The sequence below is a fragment of the Gadus morhua genome, chromosome 21 (genome assembly GCF_902167405.1).
Source record: "Gadus morhua chromosome 21, gadMor3.0, whole genome shotgun sequence".
Taxonomy (NCBI): Eukaryota; Metazoa; Chordata; class Actinopteri; order Gadiformes; family Gadidae; genus Gadus; species Gadus morhua.
In genome coordinates this window covers 312,433-334,178 of record NC_044068.1, presented here as the reverse complement: position 1 = coordinate 334,178, position 21,746 = coordinate 312,433, and the positions used below count along the sequence as shown (strand labels likewise).

General features: G+C 48.3%; 3 protein-coding genes across 4 annotated transcripts in view; 2 read left to right on the top strand and 1 right to left on the bottom strand.

Moving 5' to 3' along the window:
* Nucleotides 1-28: 28 nt before the first annotated feature.
* LOC115534311 (cell cycle control protein 50A) lies at nt 29-7,023 on the bottom strand. Its single transcript, XM_030345209.1, has 7 exons — nt 6,564-7,023; nt 6,029-6,148; nt 4,343-4,450; nt 4,130-4,217; nt 3,144-3,290; nt 2,373-2,579; nt 29-1,509 (listed from the first exon to the last, which is right to left on the bottom strand). The coding sequence occupies exons 1-7, from the start codon at nt 6,798-6,800 to the stop codon at nt 1,316-1,318; spliced, it is 1,101 nt and encodes a 366-aa protein (XP_030201069.1). The 5' UTR covers nt 6,801-7,023; the 3' UTR covers nt 29-1,315.
* Nucleotides 7,024-9,400: 2,377 nt separating this feature from the next.
* The window catches only part of LOC115534283 (E3 ubiquitin-protein ligase TRIM39-like), an 84,380-nt gene continuing 72,034 nt past the window's right edge, over nt 9,401-21,746 (top strand). Inside the window, exons 1-2 of one of the 2 annotated variants that reach the window (XM_030345162.1) lie at nt 9,401-9,552; nt 9,664-12,321. In XM_030345162.1, the coding sequence (XP_030201022.1) occupies nt 9,666-11,288 (1,623 nt within the window). In that variant the 5' untranslated portion in view covers nt 9,401-9,552; nt 9,664-9,665 and the 3' untranslated portion in view covers nt 11,289-12,321. Of the gene's footprint in view, nt 9,553-9,663; nt 12,322-21,746 lie in introns of those variants that run through there. The other variant, XM_030345161.1, reaches the window with a different exon arrangement.
* LOC115534280 (E3 ubiquitin-protein ligase TRIM39-like) lies at nt 19,434-21,730 on the top strand. The gene is made up of 2 exons (XM_030345159.1): nt 19,434-19,565; nt 19,674-21,730. The coding sequence occupies exon 2, from the start codon at nt 19,676-19,678 to the stop codon at nt 21,302-21,304; it is 1,629 nt and encodes a 542-aa protein (XP_030201019.1). The 5' UTR covers nt 19,434-19,565; nt 19,674-19,675; the 3' UTR covers nt 21,305-21,730.

The following is a 21,746-nucleotide window of genomic DNA, read 5'->3' as shown; positions in this document are numbered from 1 at the left end:
AGACATGAGGAAGCAAACAACACAGAAGTTTCCGTTATGTAATTTAATGTGTCCCAGGCAGCGAACAGCAGATGAAGTTTCAAAGCAAACACAAGTACAATCACAACATGTTACAGTAATCAGTTTAGCCAGCTTACATGAGGTATGGCCTTCTGAGCTCTGAATCGGCTTGGACTTTGTAAAGGAGGGGCAGATACAGTGTTGTTCCTCCACTACACATAGTAAACCCTTAGTAACAGAGGAGTAGAGCAGCTCATCGTTCATGGACAGATATATGACCATAAATAAAACCAAAAAAAAAACATAACATCTGATCCACAGGCGTACACATCAGAATCCCATAATAGTATCAATGTTATCACAGATTCCACATCTAAATACAATAAATAAAATAGCATTCCCATAGTAAATGTTCTCTCTGAAATTCCTCTGCTTATAAAATCTCAACTATATCCTCTCTCTCTCTCTCTCCCTCCCTCCCTCCATCACCCTCAACCTCCCTCCATCTCCCTCTCCCTCTCTCCCTCCCTCCCTCCCTCCATCTCCCTCTCCGCCTCTCTCCCACGCGTTTGGCAGGTCGCTCGAATGCCGTCCCTGGAAAGTATGTAACAACAGTCCAAGTTTAAAAACGGGAAAATAAATTAATTCAAATAAAATCGACTAGCGATTCCTCCTCCTCCTCCTCCTCATCTGATTCACAGAAGCCTGCGAGCACACTAGCATAGCATAGCAAAGCATAGCATAGCATAGCGGCGTTGGGGTGGAAGTGGGCTAGCGCTACATAGCATGCTAGGTAGGAGGTACCACCAGGATTAATGCTGATCCCGTGGTTTCTCCCGCGGTTTGCATTAGCATGCGTGGTGTGAGTGGACGTTTAAGCAGGGAAGTTAGCTGTTAGCCGTTAGCTGTTAGCCATTAGCTGTTAGCCGTTAGCTGCATCTGTACAAAGCTATCGATGCCTGGATTTCCCCAGTTCAGAGGCAAAGGGGAGATGTTTTTTCGTAACATATTCATACAATTGAAAAAGCTTATTGCCTATTTTATTGGGTCTCGTCATTATCTTGTTGCTCTGACAGATTATGTGTCAATTAGGCCCCACCCCCCCCCCCCCAAAACTGTGTAACGAAGGAAGAGCGGCTCATTCGCTAAAGTGACCGCAAAGTGCATTTCCTCAGTCGGAACCGAACCCCCCCCCCATGGTACCTCCATCCCTCTCCCACCCTTCTCCCTCTCTCTCCCCCCCCTGTAGATCCCCCTATCCTCCGGGGAGGTCTCCCACGGGGGGGGGGGGGGGGGGGGGGCCCGTCCCCGCCCCCTAGTTGGGGATGTCGGCGCTGTTGTTGCGGCTGCCGTACTTGTGGTGGATGACGAGCAGCACCACGCCCAGGAAGAAGCAGACGGCGCCCACCGTGATGTAGGCCAGGCCCAGGAAGGGGTTCTTGCCGCCCATCCACGAGATGGTGCTCAGGATCATGCGCTTGCGGCCGTCGAAGCTCCGCACCGGGTAGTCTGTGGGGGGGGGGCGCGTGGGTCAAGGAGGGGGTCTGCTTCAGAGGTGGGGGGGGGGGGGGGGGGGGGGGTTGGAGCGCTTACTTTGGCGGGTGCGGTCACCCGAACGTATGATGGTAAATGGGTACGGCGCTTTTCTAACCAGCGGCCGCTCAAAGCGCTTTACAACACTGCCCGACATCCACGCGTTCGTGCACCCCGACGGCGGAGTCAGCCCCGCAGGGCGACAGCCAGCTGGTCAGGAGCAGTCAGGGTGAGGCGTATCGCTCAGGGACACCTCGACACTCTAGCTAGGCAACGGCCTGTCCGTTGCCGGGCAGGTTTCAAAAAACATTTGCGCTCATGTTGCCAAAGACGAAATAACATAATACAGAAAACGGATCGCTAGATAACACTTGTTTTTACTTTATATTTATATTGTATTTAATTGTTTAATCAAATTTAGTAAGTAAACTGAGTGTTTAAAGCAGGTCAAGGACAAAATAGCACAATACAGATAACGGACTAGTGCGAATGAACGAGCTTGAAGGTTTGCGAATGTTCGTGAACCTTTCACGTCATTCGACGCGATCGTCTGTTGCCAGGCAACGGACGACGCGATCGTCTGTTGCCAGGCAGGTTTGGAATGGATTACGTATGGATGACGTGCCCGGTACAAATTTGGCACCCGGTACAAATATTGGCGTGACAGCGCCACCCTCCCCCCCCCACTCCCTTCGTACGGGACGGTACGAAGGGAGTGGGGGAGGGAGGGTGGTGCCTCTCTCAGCCGAGAAACACCGCTCTGCTACGTCCAGAAAAGGGGACGCAGCAGAGGGTGGGTCTAGGAAGGTCTGTCCCGCGGGGGGGGGGGGTAAGGATACTGTAGACCACCTCCAGCGTGTAGTTCCCGCTGGGCAGCGTGGGCACCAGGTGGCTCTTCTTCTGCACGATGCGGTAGAGCTTCCGGAAGGTGGGCAGCGCGGCGGTCCGCATCCACACGATGAAGTCCTCGTTGACGAAGCCGTTGTTCTCCGGGTCCGAGTCCAGCTCGGACACCGGCCTGTGCCAGTTCACCGGCTTACTGGTGCCTGGGGCAAGGGTCAGGGCACGGGGTCAGAGGTCAGGGCATGGGGTCAGAGGTCAGGGCACGGGGTCAGAGGTCAGGGGGTCAGGGAAACATCTCTGTGACATCATGAAGAGCATCTTTGGTTTAAATTAATGTTTTGTTTCCTAGAACAGCGTGTTGTGTTACATGTTGAGTTACATGTTGTTACGTGTTGTGTTACGTGTTGTGTTACGTGTTGTGTTACGTGTTGAGTTACGTGTTGTGTTACGTGTTGTGTTACGTGTTGTGTTACGTGTTGTGCTTCGTGTTGTGCTTCGTGTTGTGCTTCGTGTTGTGCTTCGTGTTGTGCTTCGTGTTGTGCTTCGTGTTGTGCTTCGTGTTGTGCTTCGTGTTGTGTTACGTGTTGTGTTACGTGTTGTGTTACGTGTTGTGTTACGGGTTGTGTTACGTGTTGTGTTACATGTTGTGCTTCACGTTGTGTTACGTGTTGTGCTTCACGTTGTGTTACATGTTGTGTTACGTGTTGTGCTTCACGTTGTGTTACACATTGTGTTACACGTTGTGTTACACGCCGTCCTGCGGTTACCCTGGAAGACGGAGGTGAGGTTGGCGCTGTCTCCCCCTGGGTTCCTGAACTTGACGTGCTTGTCGGTCCACCAGGCGATGCCCCTCTTGGTGAGGGGGATCTGGATCCTGGTGCCGTTGGGGTCCATGAAGAACAGCTCCAGCGTGTCTGGGGGCGCAAGAGCACCGGTGAGACCCGGGGCGGGGTGTGTGTGTGTGAGTGTGTGGGGGGGGGGGGGGGGGGGGGGGGGTTGGACGAAGAATCCTGACGGGGGGCGGGATTGAGGTAGGTTGTGAGGCGCTGGCCGGGGGAATCCTACGCGAACGTGCGATTGCTCGTTCACGTGACCTACTACACAGCGGCCGCCATGGGGCGCCAGCGGCCCCAATTACAGCCGCGGCCCACATAACTGGACCGGTCCCCATAAGTGGACCGGCCCACCGGGAAACCTCCCGATCGTCCCGATGGCCACTCCGCCTCCGAGTGAGACGGCAGACCTCCAGACTGCACACCGGGTCACACTGCGCCCCACAGTGCAGTACCAGCACCAGTTACCGTCTTCCTGCGTGCGTCCGAGTGTGGCTACAAGTTTGAGACTCTGTGGGCTACGCCCGTCACCTCGAGTCGTGCGGTGTTGCCAGGGTGACGTAGTAACACCGGCGATGTTGCCATGGTGACGTAGAGACACCGGCGATGTTGCTATGGTGACGAACGGGCCAACGGTGTAAATATAGGGACTATGGACCCACTGAGTTACTATGGTGACGTAGAGACCCAGTGTTGCTAGGGTGACATAGAACCGCAGTGTTGCCGTGTTGGCGTTGCCACGGTTTCTATGGTGATGTCACCACGGTGACGTAGGGACCCGCTGGCTTCCTACGCCGGTGTTACCACGGTGACCCGCTGTGTTTCTACAGTGACGTAGCCACGGTGACGTAGGGACCCGCTGGGTTCCTGCGTCCCCTCCTCCACCCAGCAGGGTGACGGGGGCGCCCTCTGCCGCTCACCGTTGAACATGCTGTTGGCGATGGCTCCACAGGGGGCGATGGGCTTGTTGTCACTGTGGGCGTACGGCTCGCACTCCTTACTGGGAGACTGGGAGGAGGAGAAGGGTTATACTGGGAGGACACACACGCCCTATAGCACCTCGAGAGAGTCAATATTAAACCTCTATGATCATCCCCTCGAGAGAGTCGATATTAAACCTCTATAATCAGCACCTTGAGGGAGTCGACGTTCCCGTTGAGCTGGCTGTCGTCTCTGGACTTGACGTAGCGCCGATGGTTCTGGTAGAAGTTGGACAGACCATAGTACACGAAGACGTTGCTCTGGAGAACAGAGGAGGAGGAAGCTAGCTAAAACGCTCAGGGTAACAGTATGAAGCTAGCTAAACACTGAAACACTCAGGGTAACAGTATGAAGCTAGTTAAACACTAGGACACTCAGGGTAACAGTATGAAGCTAGCTAAAACACTGAAGCACTCAGGGTAACAGTATGCAGCTAGTTAAACACTGAAATACTCAGGGTAACAGTATGAAGCTAGTTAAACACTGAAACACTCAGGGTAACAGTATGAAGCTAGCTAAAACACTGAAACTATCAGGGTAACAGTATGAAGCTAGTTAAACACTGAAACACTCAGGGTAACAGTATGAAGCTAGCTAAACACTGAAACCCTCAGGGTAACAGTATGAAGCTAGCTAAACACTGAAACACTCGGGGTAACAGTATGAAGCTAGTTAAACACTGAAATACTCAGGGTAACAGTATGAAGCTAGTTAAACACTGAAACACTCAGGGTAACAGTATGAAGCTAGCTAAACACTGAAACACTCAGGGTAACAGTATGAAGCTAGTTAAACACTGAAACACTCAGGGTAACAGTATGAAGCTAGCTAAAACACTGAAACACTCAGGGTAACAGTATGAAGCTAGTTAAAACACTGAAACACTCAGGGTAACAGTATGAAGCTAGTTAAAACACTGAAATACTCAGGGTAGCAGTATGAAGCTAGCTAAACACTGAAACACTCAGGGTAACAGTATGAAGCTAGCTAAAACATGCGTGCGTGTGTGTGCTTAAAACAGGCTAACACAGAGGTGGTGTTCTACAGGGTGGTGTTCAGCTGGGTGGTGTTCTACAGGGTGGTGTTCAGCTGGGTGGTGTTCAGCTGGGTGGGGTTCAGCTGGGTGGGGTTCTACTGGGTGGGGTTCTACTGGGTGGTGTTCAGCTGGGTGGGGTTCAGCTGGGTGGTGTTCTACAGGGTGGAGTTCTACAGGGTGGAGTTCTACAGGGTGGAGTTCTACAGGGTGGTGTTCAGCCGGGTGGGGTTCAGCTGGGTGGTGTTCAGCTGGTGGAGTTCAGCTGGTGGGGTTCAGCTGGGTGGTGTTCTACAGGGTGGAGTTCTACAGGGTGGAGTTCTACAGGGTGGTGTTCAGCCGGGTGGGGTTCAGCTGGGTGGTGTTCAGCTGGTGGAGTTCAGCTGGGTGGTGTTCAGCTGGGTGGTGTTCTACAGGGTGGTGTTCAGCTGGGTGGTGTTCAGCTGGGTGGTGTTCTACAGGGTGGTGTTCAGCTGGGTGGTGTTCAGCTGGTGGAGTTCAGCTGGGTGGTGTTCAGCTGGGTGGTGTTCTACAGGGTGGTGTTCTACAGGGTGGTGTTCAGCTGGGTGGTGTTCGGCTGGGTGGGGTTCAGCTGGGTGGTGTTCAGCTGGGTGGAGTTCAGCTGGGTGGTGTTCAGCTGGGTGGTGTTCAGCTGGGTGGTGTTCGGCTGGGTGGGGTTCAGCTGGGTGGTGTTCAGCTGGGTGGTGTTCAGCTGGGTGGTGTTCGGCTGGGTGGGGTTCAGCTGGGTGGGGTTCAGCTGGGTGGTGTTCAGCTGGGTGGTGTTCTCAGCACCACCTGGCCTCACCTCAAAGGGCTGCTCCAGGGTGAAGGGCAGGCTGCAGCTGCAGGGTCGGCTGCTGTTCCAGCTGAAGTTGACGGAGCAGTTGTAGCACGGGCTGGAGGGGTCCGTCCCCGTGTAGTCGATCTGTCCGCCGTGATCCATAGTGTTTATTATTGTTAATTCTATAATTCAATAATACACCGACACCAAAACCATTTCTCTGCAATGATGCACTTATAATGACTAGCAATGTGTTGCATGTGTATGTAATATACGTACGGAATAATAATATGTTATACAGTAGTTGTATTATACATAGTGTATAGGGTTAGGTTTAGGGTAAGTTAGCTATACAGCATGTTTATTATATATGCTGTATAACAGTACGATTTACAGTGTGTTGTACAGCCGGTCTATCATGCTGTTTAACAGTGCATGATTGACAGTGTGTTAAACAGCATGATGTATATCATAAACACTGTATAACAGTACATGATTGACAGCATATTAGTCCGACTGTGTAACAGTACATGATTGACGGTGTGTTCGGTGTCCCGACCTCGAACTCCTTGATGTTGTTGGACGTGACGTAAAGGCCGATGCCGATGGGGATGAAGAGGAGGCCGATGACGAAGAAGGCGGGCAGCACGGTGCCGGCAGTGAGGATGGGCTGCCAGGCGGGCAGCCGCTGCTGCTTGAAGGCCGTGTTGTCCGGCTTCTTGCTCTTCAGGGTCCCGGGACCGGACACGGTGATGTGCCCGTCCTCCTCCTTGGCGTTGTAGCTGGACGCCATCATGGTGTGTGCGGTTGGTGGCTCGATTCCAGCTGCGGTTCTGCTGCAGTGACCCAAACGCGTGTTCAGAGAGCGGCTCTCATGTGTGTGTCGGTATGATCAGTATGAGTCCGAGTCAGAACATGACCAGGCGGAACCGCTAGCTGGATGGCTAGTAGCAGCAGGAGACCCGCTCCAGGAAGTTTACTAACAAGATGTTTGCGTTGGCGTGATGAGGTCACAGGCACGTACGTCGAGCGACAGAGCGTCACGCAGAACCACATTTCTGACCGCCTTAAATACATCATATATTTATTATAATACATATATTAATATAATATCAATAATATTATATTATATTATTTATTTTTTTATTATATTGTTATATTATATTATATGATGAATATAATATTATAGAATAATATTTGTATATATTTGTATAATATTTGTAGGTAAAGTTATCAAACAGAATCGGGTGACGTCACCCACACAAAACAGACGTCATTATTTCAACCGTAAAGTCCGGCCAAACATTCCCTCACTTTGTTCCATCGTTTAAAGACGTGATGTGTGAAATGCTGGCACATAGTGGTGCAGAATAGTCCGCTCAGGGCCGTTGCTACAATTCCTGGGCCCCTAGACAAGATTTACTGATGGGCCCCCCTGCGCTGAATTGTTGACGGGGGGGGGGGGGCGCCGACTGAAACCGCAAACCATGACGTCATCGCCCCACCCCTCGACCTCCTAGCCAATGGCTCTTAAGCCCGCGGAGTCTCAGAAATCACAACAAAAAATGCTTGACAAGCATGCTTTACAACAAGCTTGTAATCGTTCTGCAGCATATCATGTCCCTTGTTGGGTTGCTAAGCCATTATTTATTGAGAATCTAGTTCGCCATCGTAGAAGAGCTGTTTGTTTGTGTTGCTAGTGGTTCGGGGGGCAGCCTTTATGCGCATGCTCGCCTCTTCTTCTTCTGGATTTGTGTACCAGAAGCAGCGCCCCTTATGGGCCTGGAATGTTTACTACAGCGTTTCTACAGATCTATCCGGTTTCGCTTGGCTTCGTCTTTACGGAGATACTTCGAAACCGGATAGATCGAAACCGTAACGGTTTCGCCCGTTTCGGCTTCGTGTGGACGGGGCCCGAGTCACGCAGACGATGGCCAGCTGAGCGGAGCGTCTCGGTATGAGAGTCTCGTTATGAGGTCATTAAGGGACTTTTTACGGGCTGTTTACCGCCTTGCTGCCCAGATGCCTCCGCTAGATTAAAGGCAGCCTGTGTTAACGCGAGACGTCTGTAGAGCGTCTGGCCCTCATATCCGTCTCAGGCCTTCAGTCTGTGATGTGCTGGGCTTTCATCTCCTCACATCCCATAATAATAAGCGCTGCTCCCCTCCCAGGACCCGATCCCGGTCCCGGTCTGGACCCCGACTCCTCCTCAGCTTTTACGGGTTAACTTTTATGACGTATTCGGTCCAGCAGAGGAAGTTTCAGAACATGGATGGGTATGCCTTCTCTGTTCTAACCACATATGTTTCAGGTTACAGACTACCGACACAAAACATGATAGCCTACAAAGATAATTGGGCCCCATAATGTTACACATATCACGAAGTAGCCTGCATTTATGACTTTTTATAGGCTACTGCATTGTTATTTTAATTTGATGGTGTCACCATTGGTACAGTGGGGGTCGCGTCGTCCTGCTAACTACATTGAGGGTTTTGTATAATTTAATTAATTAATTAATTAATTAAGGGCGCCACCAGAGGGCCTCCCCAACACATTTGCCGCCCTAGGCAATCGCCAAGGTCGTTTTTTTTTCTTCCTCCATGGGCCCCTGACGGCGTCTGGCACCGTCGATATTTACGCCACTGACCCTACATGCCCACTACCTCCGTCAGTCAACGGACGTGGGAAGGCGTGGCTGACTGATGGGGGAGTAGTCTTTGCAGAGGCATCCGTCAGCCAATCAAATCGCTTCGCCGGGTTCTTCCCGCTACTTCCTGCTTGTTGCGATGCAAGATGACCCGCTTTCCCGCTTTCCAGTATCGTCAGAGCCCGAGTCGCGTCACAGTGCTTAAATTTGCATACGCGATCTGATTGGATGACGGATCCGTCGCTGCCGAAAAAGTTGAACATTTTTCAACTTGGGGGGCGCCCACTACCTCCGTCAGTTGACCGTTGCCCATTGACTTTGAATGGGGACGGACGCGCAATGCATTGTGGATCCGTCCGTTCAGTTGGAGCGTTCGCCACCGTCAGAAAGTTGAAAAATGTTCAACTTTTTCGGCAGCGACGGTTCCGTCATCCAATCAGATCGCGTATGCAAATTTAAGCACTGTGACACGACTCGGGCTCTGACGATACTGGAAAGCGGGTAATCTTGCATCGCAACAAGCAGGAAGAAGCGGGAAGAACCCAGCGAACCGATTTGATTGGCTAACGGATGCCTCTGCAAAGACTACTCCCCCATCCGTCAGCCACGCCTTCCCACGTCCGTTGACTGACGGTGCAGTGGGCACGAGGCGTAAGTGTGCATGAATGCAGTGCAGCAATGTGTCGTGGGGGCGGAGCCAGGGGTTAGGGGAGGAGCCAGGTGTTAGGGGAGGAGGGGAGAGGACCTCATGTTCAGGAAACGAAACTAAGGTTCAGCTAAACCATGGACACATTATAAAAGAGCTAAACCAACGCAACCGACGTGGAAGCATTTCTCTCGGTCAGGAGAAAAATAAAAAGCATTTTGAAATACGCTGACGGACAGAAACAACATCAAGGTGAGTAAAGAAGCACAACTTTGAGAGAAGTTAAAAACACTACTGCCGTTATGGAATTAAAAAAATTATAATGGTATTGCTCAATACATAAACCTTGTCGTCTGTGTCTAGGAATGGCCTCTGCTAACCCTTCCTGGTCTGAAGAGAACTTTTCATGTTCCATCTGTCTGGATGTGTTCAGCAACCCAGTTACCACACCATGTGGACACAACTTCTGCAGAACCTGTATTACTAAGTTCTGGGATGGACAAGTCAAGTACAAATGTCCCGTTTGCAACGAGCTTTTCAACACAAGACCTGATTTACGGGTCAATATCCTCTTTTCAGAGATGGTTGATCGGTTTGGAACGTCCCTACGAGTAAAAGAGCAGCCTTGTGTTGAACCAGCAGAAGTTCCCTGTGACTTCTGTACTGGGACCCAGCTGAAGGCCGTGAAGTCCTGCCTAATGTGTCTTACCTCTTACTGCCAAACCCACCTGGAGCCACACCATAGAGTCGCAGGCCTGAAGAAACATCGGCTGGTCGAGCCTATGGACCGTCTGGACGACAGGATGTGTAAGAAACACGACCGACTTCTGGAGCTCTTCTGCCAGACTGAACAGGTGTGTGTGTGTCAGTTCTGCACAGAGACGGACCACAAGTCACATCCTGTTATTCCTCTAAAGGAGGAATATGAAGTCAAGACGGCCCAGCTGGGGAAGATAGAGGCTGAAGTTAAGCAGTTGATCCAGGAGAGACAAAAGAATATTCAGAAGATTAAAGACACAGTTAAACGCAGCAAAGCAGACGCAGACAAAGAGATAGCTGATGGTGTGCAGGTCCTCACTGCTCTGATGCGCCGGATTGAAAAGTGGCAGGATGATCTCAACCAAATGGTTAAAGAGAAACTGAAATCCACAATGAAACAAGCTGAAGACCTCATCAAAGAGCTGGAGCAGGAAATAGAAGATCTGACCAATAGAAGCTCAGAGGTGAAGCAGCTCTCACACACTGAAGACCACCTCCACTTCCTCCTGGCCTTCAGATCCCTGAAGGATCCTCCACCCACAAGGGACTGGACCACGGTGGAGGTCCGTCCTCCGTCATACGTAGGGACCTTGAGGAGATCCCTGGATCAGCTGGAGGAGACACTGAACATGGAGATGGAGAAGCTGCATGATGCTGAACTGAAGAGGGTCCAGCAGTATGAAGTAGATGTGACTCTGGATCCTGATACAGCTCATCCTGAGCTCATCCTGTCTGAGGATGGGAAACAGGTACATGATGGAGGTGTAGAGAAGAGACCCCCAGACAACCCTAAGAGATTTACACAGCGTCCATGTGTTCTCACGAGGCAGAGCTTCTCCTCAGGGAGATTTTACTTTGAGGTCCAGGTTAAAGACAAGACTGGATGGTGGTTAGGAGTGGCCAGAGAGTCCATCGACCGAAAAGTTCGGACAGAGTGGACCCCTGAGAACGGTTGCTGGACTCTTCTCTACTACCAGGATGTGTTGGTATTTAAAGATGACCCTTGTGTCCGTCTCCCCCTGAGAGCTGAGCTCCAGAAGGTGGGGGTGTTTGTTGATTATGATGAGGGTCTGGTCTCCTTCTATGATGTGGAAGCCAGGGTTCATCTCTACTCTGCTACTGGCTGCACCTTCAGTGAGCCTCTCTATCCACTCCTCTGCCTAGGATTACATAAAGGAGGTATAAACTCTGCCCCCCTCATCATCTCACCTGTCAATCAAACAGACTAGGACCTTTGTTTGGTAAAAAAATAATTAAACATCAAAACAACTACTGTAATGTTGTTTCCTGAATTAGAATCTCTACTATGGGAGATCTGAGAAAACTGTGTTCATCATCTTTCCACTGTCATTTAACAAGGAATAATTCATTAAGCCACAAACACTGTACTTTAAAAAAAAATGTAACCCATTATAACCTATAAGACTACACTATAATGTTTAATGTCTTTTATTTTAATGTTTTTTAATATTTTTAATTAATGGAAAAATTGTAATTCGATAATGTGAAATGTTGATTTTGATAACATGATTAGTTGTTTTAACCAAATAGTAATATTCCTTTATTTTTTTAATCATATTTGACAACACAATTTGTTTGTAAACTTTTGAGATTTGAATAAAAGTGGGCTAAAAGTAGAATGGGGGCATCTTCTGTGGAATAGTTACATTCTCAGTACAATATGTGTTCAGTGGAATAGGTACATTCTCAGCACAATATGTATTCAGTAGAATAGTTACATTATCAGTACAATGTGTACTCAGTGGAATAGGTACATTCTCAGTACAATATTTATTCAGTAGAATAGGTACATTCTCAGCACAATGTGTACTCAGTGGAATAGTTAAATGCTCAGTACAAAATGTATTCAGTAGAATAGGTACATTCTCAGTACAATGTGTACTCAGTAGAATAGGTACATTCTCAGTACAATGTGTACTCAGTGGAATAGTTAAATTCTCAGTACAATATGTATTCAGTAGAATAGGTACATTCTCAGTACAATGTGTACTCAGTAGAATAGGTACATTCTCAGTACAATGTGTACTCAGTGGAATAGTTAAATTCTCAGTACAATATGTATTCAGTTGAATAGGTACATTCTCAGTACAATGTGCACTCAGTAGAATAGGTACATTCTCAGTACAATGTGTACTCAGTGGAATAGGTACATTCTCAGTATAATATTGTGGGAGTGTGTTCTGCTGGTGGCTGGTCTCAGCAGCCTCACCTGGCCCGAGTCAGACTGAGTGGACTCTGGGGGTGGGGGGGGCTTCACACCTGTTGGGCATTGAGGGATCAATTGATCAATGGAATCATTGTGTGCTAAATGACCGAGCCCGACATGTAAATGACGTAACGGTGTGCCCAGTGAAGCTCTGTCAGGGGAGCGAGTAGCAGTCACTCATTCATCTGATCTACAGCGAGGACTCAACAGCCGTTCAATACGGTTCATAAACACATGGCCTGTTCAGCACTCTGAGGCTGTACCTGGGATGAAGGGGGATACAAATAAAACGAAATAGAATTTAACGTCATGCATGAACGCATGTCAACATGAGTAGTGTGATGTGGTCAGCTGCTCTAGGGGGAAACACACCTCCCTTGATATCATTAAAAACCTTTCAGACCCAACCGCCATTAAAGGTGAAAAACTATACGACCGGGTGTGGGTGTGATTAGCCGTTATAAGCCGTTTTAAAAAGATGCCTCTTCTGACATCACTAGTGGGCGTGTCCACACAGAGTAGGCGGACGCGCCCACCTGTGATGTAAGAAGAGGCGTCTTTTCACAACGGCTTGTAACGGCTAATCACCCTCACACCTGGTGGTACAACATGTCACCTTTAAACACTGTTTAGAGGAATGTTCTCTTTGAAACTCAACTTATTCCTCAACAAGAGCCTCTCTACAAACTGAGGAAGAAACCCTCCAATCAGAGACCAGAAGGACCCAGGCGGGGGTCACAGGTCACCGAGCGGGGGTCAGAGGTCACCAAGCGGGGGTCACATGTCACCCAGCGTGGGTCATAGGCAGGGGTGGACTGGGACAAAAATTCAGCCCTGGCATTTTCTGTCCAGACCAGCCCACTACATTATCAGCACTAGGGGTGGGACGAGACGAACGGGAAGAACCCTGTATGTACTTTATTAAAACAATTTAATCAAGTACATACATCCGAATAATAGTACAGCACTGCAAATAGCAGTTGTTGCTTTTTTTTGTTTTTGTATTTCAAGTTTGTGTCTCTTGTGCTGCTGACAAGAAAGATGTGAAACCTGAACAGGAAGTTAACAGACATCCTGCGGTCGCTGCATCTCCAACCCCCATACCTACATGTCTACATAACCCTTGTTATATATCACACTTGATCCAACGCTAAATTCTCTCTTGCAGTTTTTAGTCTGTTAATGTGAAAATCTTTTGGTGTAAGCCCAGCATTAGTTAAAACCAGACTCGGACAATAATAACAAAATATCATGACAAAAATCTAAATAGAAACATATTACAGAGAGTAGCAGCATTAGAGCTGAAACTCATTTGTTTAAACTGTGACTCAGTCATTGTGAAAACATAAATAGAGAATCGATTTTTTTTTATCTGTAGCTGCGAGAAAAAGTGTATGACATGAATTACAGGTCTAAACAGATATGCATTCTCATATTAGACATTAGGCTTTTTCACACAGCCATAGATAAAAACAAAAAATATCAATTCTCTATTTATGGTTATAATTAGGGCAATATATATATTACCCTACTTCCTCGTCCGCAGCCAGCCAGCTACACTCCTCACCAAATTCATGACCTGCAAGAAACAGCAAACAGAACTTGTACTCAGTATCTGTGTACTGAGTGACAAGTATATGTAGCCATGTAGACTTTTTGTGACGTAGTGACACTTAGTGAACAAATGTATCTGTCATGAAGGATGACTTAAGTCTTAAAAGAGCCCTAAGGCCTACCTGCATAACTGTTAATTGAACTTAAAAGAAATGCAGATGTTTGAAATTAAAATCATCAATATGAAAATCTTCAACCAGGAAATAAACCTGTGTTTCAATCTGAGACGAAACAAGTTGCATAGTAAAGTCACAAAGTCTCTCTCTCTCGCTCTCGCTCTCTCTCATATCATAGAAGAACTTCTATGAGGTCAGGAAAACCTGTTTGACAGGAGATGATGGTAGCAGAGAATATAATGAGACATTTATGAATTACCAATTGTCATTTTATCACACATATAGTATGTTTCTTCATATAATCCTATAAACATACACATATTGCATTCCTCTCACCACATGAAATAGTCATCACCTCAGTAAACAATAAATTAATTGAAAGATAACAATAAATTAAATGGCAAATATTGCAAATTAAACGAATTATTTCCTAAAGGTTTACTTATATTTTGTGCTAAAATTGAAAGTATCTCATCTGTATTTACAATACAGCATGATTCTGCATCTCGATTTACAGCTCATTAGTCCATGTCAATGTTTACTGATGCTATGGCAACAAGAGACTGCTGACGTTAGAAGCTGTTAGCGAACTTAGCTAAATCATCTGAACAATAATAACCCATAATATCACAATTCGGCATATTTAAACAAAATCCACCACAACTACCAACAGTCACAGCCCTTCAACTCTGGGCTAATGTGTTGTCACAAGTATGCAGTTAATGAGGTCACATCACATCACCTAATTTCATTGTACAACTGAGAACATCTCTTTTGTGCATATGACAATAAACACTTTGAATTGAATTGAATTGAATCACATTCAATGTAAAAACGTTTTCTTTTGGACATGTCTCAAAATGTAGCCAAGCTAGCCACAGGCTAACGTTACTTGGCATATATGCCTCCACTCGCTCGTCTCCCGGCGCAGCAGCACCAGCTGGGGTGTTGACCCCGGCACCAAATAGGTCTGTACATTTTGAACATATAGCAGCTTCCACCTCCAGAGAGTCGCAGTTTTTCAGCGCCGCCCGGGCGTTTCTTACGCTTATCCATTTTCAGCTCCGTCCCGACTCCCACGACACGACTCCGGCCCTCGCCATGAGGTCCCGCCCACCCTGGTTTGTGTTGTGATTGACAGCACTGTCTGGGCTCTCTGAGCCTGTCAGCCCATGATTGATTGACAATGACAAACATGGAGCAATAATATGTGTCGATGCTAGCCACACACTGCTAGCCCTCTGTTGCCCATTGGCCGAATTTAGAGAGAGAGAAAAAAACAAAACAGCGGACCGGCCCACATTTGGTCAACGGCACACCGGGACGATGCCCGGTATGCCAGATCGCCAGTCCACCCCTGGTCACAGGTCACCCAGCGGGGGTCACAGGTCACACAGCAGGGGTCACGGGTCACACAGCGGGGGTCACGGGTCACCCAGCGGGGGTCACGGGTCACCCAGCGGGGGTCACGGGTCACACAGCGGGGGTCACAGGTCACGGGGGGTACTCACCGGCGGCTGCGTGGGCCGGCAGGTTGCCGAGGTGATGGGCGTGATGTTGATGCTGCTCGTCATCTTCCCCGTCACCGTGGCGCCGGCCTGGCGAGGTCTCCCTCCCCTCGGCCACGCCCAGCGTCCGGACGCTCAGCCCCGCCCCCCAGGGCCCCTCCCCCGGGCGCGGCCCCCCGGGGCCCAGGTGGATGTGGATCCGGTTGTCCTCGGTGGTGGTGATGTTGGACTTCCTGCCCGGGGCGGGCTGCTTCTCCGGGGTCAGCCTGAAGACGCTGCGGCCGGGGGTCCCGTCCCGGAGCTCCGGGGGTCCCGACGCCTCCTCCAGCACCGGGGAGGCGCTGACGGAGAGGACGGAGACCGGGGAGCGGGCGCCGGGGCTCCGGTCCGGGGACGAGGCCCTGGAGACGGTCGTCATGGTGACCGGGGAACAGCGGCCCCCCGTTGACCCGGGGCGGGGCCTTGTCCGTCGGCCCGCCCGCCTCCTTCTTCTTCATCCCGGGGATCCAGGACCTCCTGGCGGCCCCCGGCTCGGACGCCGCCGCGGGGGGGTAGCGCTCCGGCACGGCGGGCTGCTTCAGCCCCTGCTGGCGGAGGTTGCTCATGAGGTGGTTCTCCTCCAGCACCGAGTTCCTGATGAAGCCGGCGGGCGTCTCCTCCTCTTCCTCCTCCTCTTCCTCCTCCTCCTCCCCCTCCTCCTCTTCCTCTTCCTCTTCCTCTTCCTCCTCCTCCTCGTCCGTCTGCATGTCTGTCTCAGGCCTTCAGTCTGTGATGTGCTGGGCTTTCATCTCCTCACATCCCATAATAATAAGCGCTGCTCCCCTCCCAGGACCCGGTCCCGGTCCCGGTCTGGACCCCGACCCCTCCTCAGCTTTCACTGGTTACCTTTCAAGACGTATTCAGTCCAGCAGAAGAAGATTCAGAACACGGACTGGTATGCCTTCTCTGTTCTAACCCCATATGCTTCAGGTTACAGACTGACACACAACATGATACAAAGATAATCATGCCCCATAATGTGATACATATCATGAAGTAGCCTGCATTTATGACTTTTTATACTGCATTGTTATTTTATTTGATGGCGACACCATTGGTACGTTTTGTTATTGTTTCTGTGTCCGGGGGAGGGAGTCTGATTGGCTGAGCTGGCGTCCTCGTGGTCATGTGAGTGACAAGGGTGATTGACAGCTGACTGATGAGCGACGCGACACCTGAGGCCTGTTTCAGGTAGCTGGTTTTGAGGCAACCCCGAGTTTGTTCGCTCTGAGTTAGTGGAAACTCTGGGTTTTCCGTTTCAGGTAGCAGGTTCAGCGCAACCGAGAGTTAGTTGCTGCGGCAACATACGCCGTGGGTCTAACTGCTCGGGAGGTGGTTAGACCTACTCTGAGTTTGTTGTCTATAAGGCTGAAGGCAGCTCTCCGACAGAAGGAAGTGTTAGAAATGGCATGTCCTTTTCTACGAGAGCCTGTGGACGTAGAGGCTGCGATCCTCAGAAGGAATCTCCGTGAGGAACGATTATTAAGACCCCGGTTGAATATACTTTATATTTTCCAGATAATTTTCTTCACGAGCGCTATCGTTTTTCAGCGCAATCTATCATTTATTTAGACCACCTTCTCAGCCCCCTTGTTAACTGTCAAACGCACCGGGGGCATGCCTTAAGTTTATTTTTATTTATTTTATAGCAATTAACGCATGTGCAGAATGATCCGCCCCGTGCATCCCACCCGCTCTGTACTACAGTCACTTCAACGTTGTGGCTTTCCCATGATCAGAGTAGCTGACTAACCACGGACCTATAACTGCTGCAAGTCAAGAAACTCATTTTAAGAATGCAAGGCAGAAAAGACCCTGGTACTGCTTTTAACCAGATGCTGTTCTTCTCTACATGCACATGCTCAGCATAATCGTCTGCATTGTTCACTGATGTAAAACCCTTTGAGTAAACTGTTCAACAAAATAACTTGTCCCACCACAGCTCGTGTTCTAATAAAGACAATCTACTTATTATGAGGATTTTTTTATTTTCTGAAAGCACAAAAAAAAAGAAGTCATTTATATTGGGTATGTTTTTAGAGCAGGGAACAGTATCCCAGTTTGCACCTCACCCACTTATAACTTATGTTCCAAAATTTGGATCTCCAAAGCATCCTTTTGCATCTTTTGAATTGTTACAATTGCATGGAGGTTGGTGAGGGCATCTGATTCAAGTGGGCGATGACGCCATCAGTAACTGGAAGAAGATGATTAGACAGTGCAATTATTACTTGAGCCAGAATATTGCCCCATCTAATTTGCAACGCGCTGGGTTGCGTGTACATATTTAATTATTTTGAATAACCAACCTCTTATACTGTAAAGGCCCTTCTATCCTGGGGGGTGGGGGGGATCAGAGGAGCTCCCCCCAGGGATGCCCTCAGCCACAGGACGCATACTCTGTTGGCTGAGGGCCATCTCCTCAGCCTCTGTGAGGGCTGCAGGTGGTGGACCCCCTCCAGTCTGCCGGGCCTCTGCTTTTTTTCGATTTGCTAACATGGAGGAAAATGTTACCCTAATATTCAGTAAGCGCTATTTTGAAGACACATATATATTTATAATGCATTTTGCCTAGGTGTAGCCTTCTAATATATCTAAATCCTATTAAATATTGGCAGTGTTGGGGTGGCTGGGAAATGTACTACTTACATTTACAGCTTAAATATAGTATACAAATATATAATACATGTTGAACATAGCTGTTAAATTAGGTAGAGCAGGCAAAACAGCACAATTGATTTGATTTCAATTAAACATTAGTTTACCTGTTTAAACTATATTTTTGTACTTCATTTGCTGCCAAGTCCTCGTGGGGCAACTCGGGGTTGCGTAAATTGACACACACACACACACACACACACACACACACACACACACACACACACACACACACACACACACACACACACACACACACACACACACACACACACACACACACACACACACACACACACACACACACAATTTACATATTGAATAAGTGGAAGATATTAAACTTTCCTCTTATTTTATTTTATTTTACTAATTTATTTGACTCACGCATTGACTTGTTCAGCTATTTCCTGCCAAGCTCTCTCTCGCGCTCTCGCTGCCGCGGCGGTATTGCTTTTTTTTGTTAAAATGGGTAACTGCTCGGCATACACGTTCATTAGAATTTCCAATTCCGTGGGGGAAAAGTAAGTGGATCTACGCTTTTGGTCCATGTTTGATCATGTTATCAGAGATCCATTGATGATGGCTCTTCATAGTCAACAGGCACGCCCTCAACCCAGAGTGAACATACTCAGAGTTGATTAACCCAACGCTGATCACCTGTTCTGAAACCGAAAACCCAGAGTTGCTTTTCAACCCTGAACTCTGAGTCAACCAACTCAGAGCGCAGGATTAAACTCAGATGTTAAACCAGCTACCTGAAACAGGCCTCTGATCAATCATTTGCGGGAAGAAAGAACCTGAATCCGGGGTTTAAACCTCGTCAACTGTTAGAATGTTACTTTGGACTAGACAATTAGTTATTCAATAACTCCTTCTTCTTTCATGTGATTGTGCGCGTGCACATCGGGGAGAGTTCCTACAGAAGCGTAGCGCCAATAAACAGCTTTTTGCTCTCTGTCTGTGTTTGTTGATAATTGCATCGGGGTTGGATAGAATGTATTCGGGGAAGCCCCGGAAACCCGGGTCACTTAACTCCAGAAAGAAGAGAAAGAAGAGAACACACATCAACGCATTTGAAGAGGCCAACGCAGCGCATGAATGCATTGCAGCCAAGTGTCGTGGGCGCGGAGCCAAGGGTTAGGGGAGGAGCCAAGGGTTAGGGGAGGAGCCAGGGGTTCGGGAAGGAGCCAGGGGTTCGGGGAGGAGGGGAGTGGACGTCATGTTGACGAAACGAAACTGAAGGTTCAGAATCAACCGAAGCAACCGACCAGGAAGCAGTGCGCTCGTTCAGGAGAAGAATAAAACGCATTTTGAAACACGCTGACGGACAGAAACAGCATCAAGGTCAGTAAAGAAGAACAACTTTGAGGGAAGTTTAAACCTCTCTTCCCGTAATGGAATGACAACAATAATGGTATTGCTCAATACATAAACCTTGTTGTCTGTGTCTAGGAATGGCCTCTGCTGACACCTCCTGGCCTGAAGAGAACTTTTCATGTTCCATCTGTCTGGATGTGTTCAGCAGCCCAGTTTCCACACCATGTGGACACAACTTCTGCAGAGCCTGTATTACTAAGTTCTGGGATGAACAAGTCGAGTACAAATGTCCCGTTTGCAACGAGCTTTTCAACACAAGACCTGATTTACGGGTCAATATCCTAATTTCAGAGATGGTTGATCGGTTTGGAACGTCCCTACGAGTAAAAGAGCAGCCTTGTGTTGAACCAGCAGAAGTTCCCTGTGACGTCTGTACTGGGACCCAGCTGAAGGCCGTGAAGTCCTGCCTAGTGTGTCTTATCTCTTACTGCCAAACCCACCTGGAGCCACACCATAGAGTCGCAGGCCTGAAGAAACATCGGCTGGTCGAGCCTATGGACCGTCTGGACGACAGGATGTGTAAGAAACACGACCGACTTCTGGAGCTCTTCTGCCAGACTGAACAGGTGTGTGTGTGTCAGTTCTGCACAGAGACGGACCACAAGTCACATCCTGTTATACCTCTAAAGGAGGAATATGAAGAGAAGACGGCCCAGCTGGGGAAGATAGAGGCTGAAGTTAAGCAGTTGATCCAGGAGAGACAAAAGAATATTCAGGAGATTAAAGACACAGTTAAACGCAGCAAAGCAGACGCAGACAGAGAGATAGCTGATGGTGTGCAGGTCCTCACTGCTCTGATGCGCCGCATTGAAAAGTGGCAGGATGATCTCAACCAAATGGTTAAAGAGAAACTGAAATCCACAGAGAAACAAGCTGAAGACCTCATCAAAGAGCTGGAGCAGGAAATAGAAGATCTGACCAAAAGAAGCTCAGAGGTGAAGCAGCTCCCACACACTAAAGACCACCTCCACTTCCTCCAGGCCTTCAGATCCCTGAAGGATCCTCCACCCCCCAGGGACTGGACCACGGTGGAGGTCCGTCCTCCGTCATACGCAGGGACCTTGAGGAGATCCCTGGATCAGCTGGAGGAGACACTGAACATGGAGATGAAGAAGCTGCGTGCTGATGCTGAACTGAAGAGGGTCCAGCAGTATGAAGTAGATGTGACTCTGGATCCTGATACAGCTCATCTCCATCTCATCCTGTCTGAGGATGGGAAACAGGTACATGATGGAGGTGTAAAGAAGAGACTCCCAGACAACCCTGAGAGATTTACACTGTGTGCATTTGTTCTCACGAGGCAGAGCTTCTCCTCAGGGAGATTTTACTTTGAGGTCCAGGTTAAAGACAAGACTCTATGGCGTTTAGGAGTGGCCAGAGAGTCCATAGTCAGAAAACGTTTTACAGAGTGGACCCCTGAGACGGGTTACTGGACTCTTCACTACAACAAGGATGGGATGATATTTCTTGATAACCCTTCTGTCCGTCTCCCTCTGAGAGCTGAGATCCAGAAGGTGGGGGTGTTTGTTGATTATGATGAGGGTCTGGTCTCCTTCTATGATGTGGAAGCCAGGGTTCATCTCTACTCTGCTACTGGCTGCACCTTCAGTGAGCCTCTCTATCCATTCCTCTACCCAGGTTCCCGTGTTTATGAAGGTAACAACTCTGCCCCCCTGATCATCTCACCTGTCAATCAAACAGACTAGTACCTTTGTTTGGTAATAAAATAATCAAACAACAAAACAACTAATGTTGTATCCTGAATTAGAATCTCTACTATGTGAGATCTGAGAGAACTGTATTCATTTCATTTTTCACACGTCATTTAACAAGGAATAATTCATCAAGCCACAAACACTGTGTACTATAAAAAGAATATAACCCATTATAACCTAACATTAAGACTACACTATAATGTTCAATGTCTTTTATCTGAATGTTTTTTACATTTTTAATCAATGAAAAAAGAAATGTATTAGATAAGGTGAAACATTGATTTTGATAACATTATCATTAGTTGATTTCACCAAATAGTAATATTCGTTTATTTTTTTAATCATGTTTGACAACACAATACAATGTTTGTAAACTTTTGAGATTTGAATAAAAATGGGCTAAAAGTAGAATGGGGACATCTTCTGTGGAATA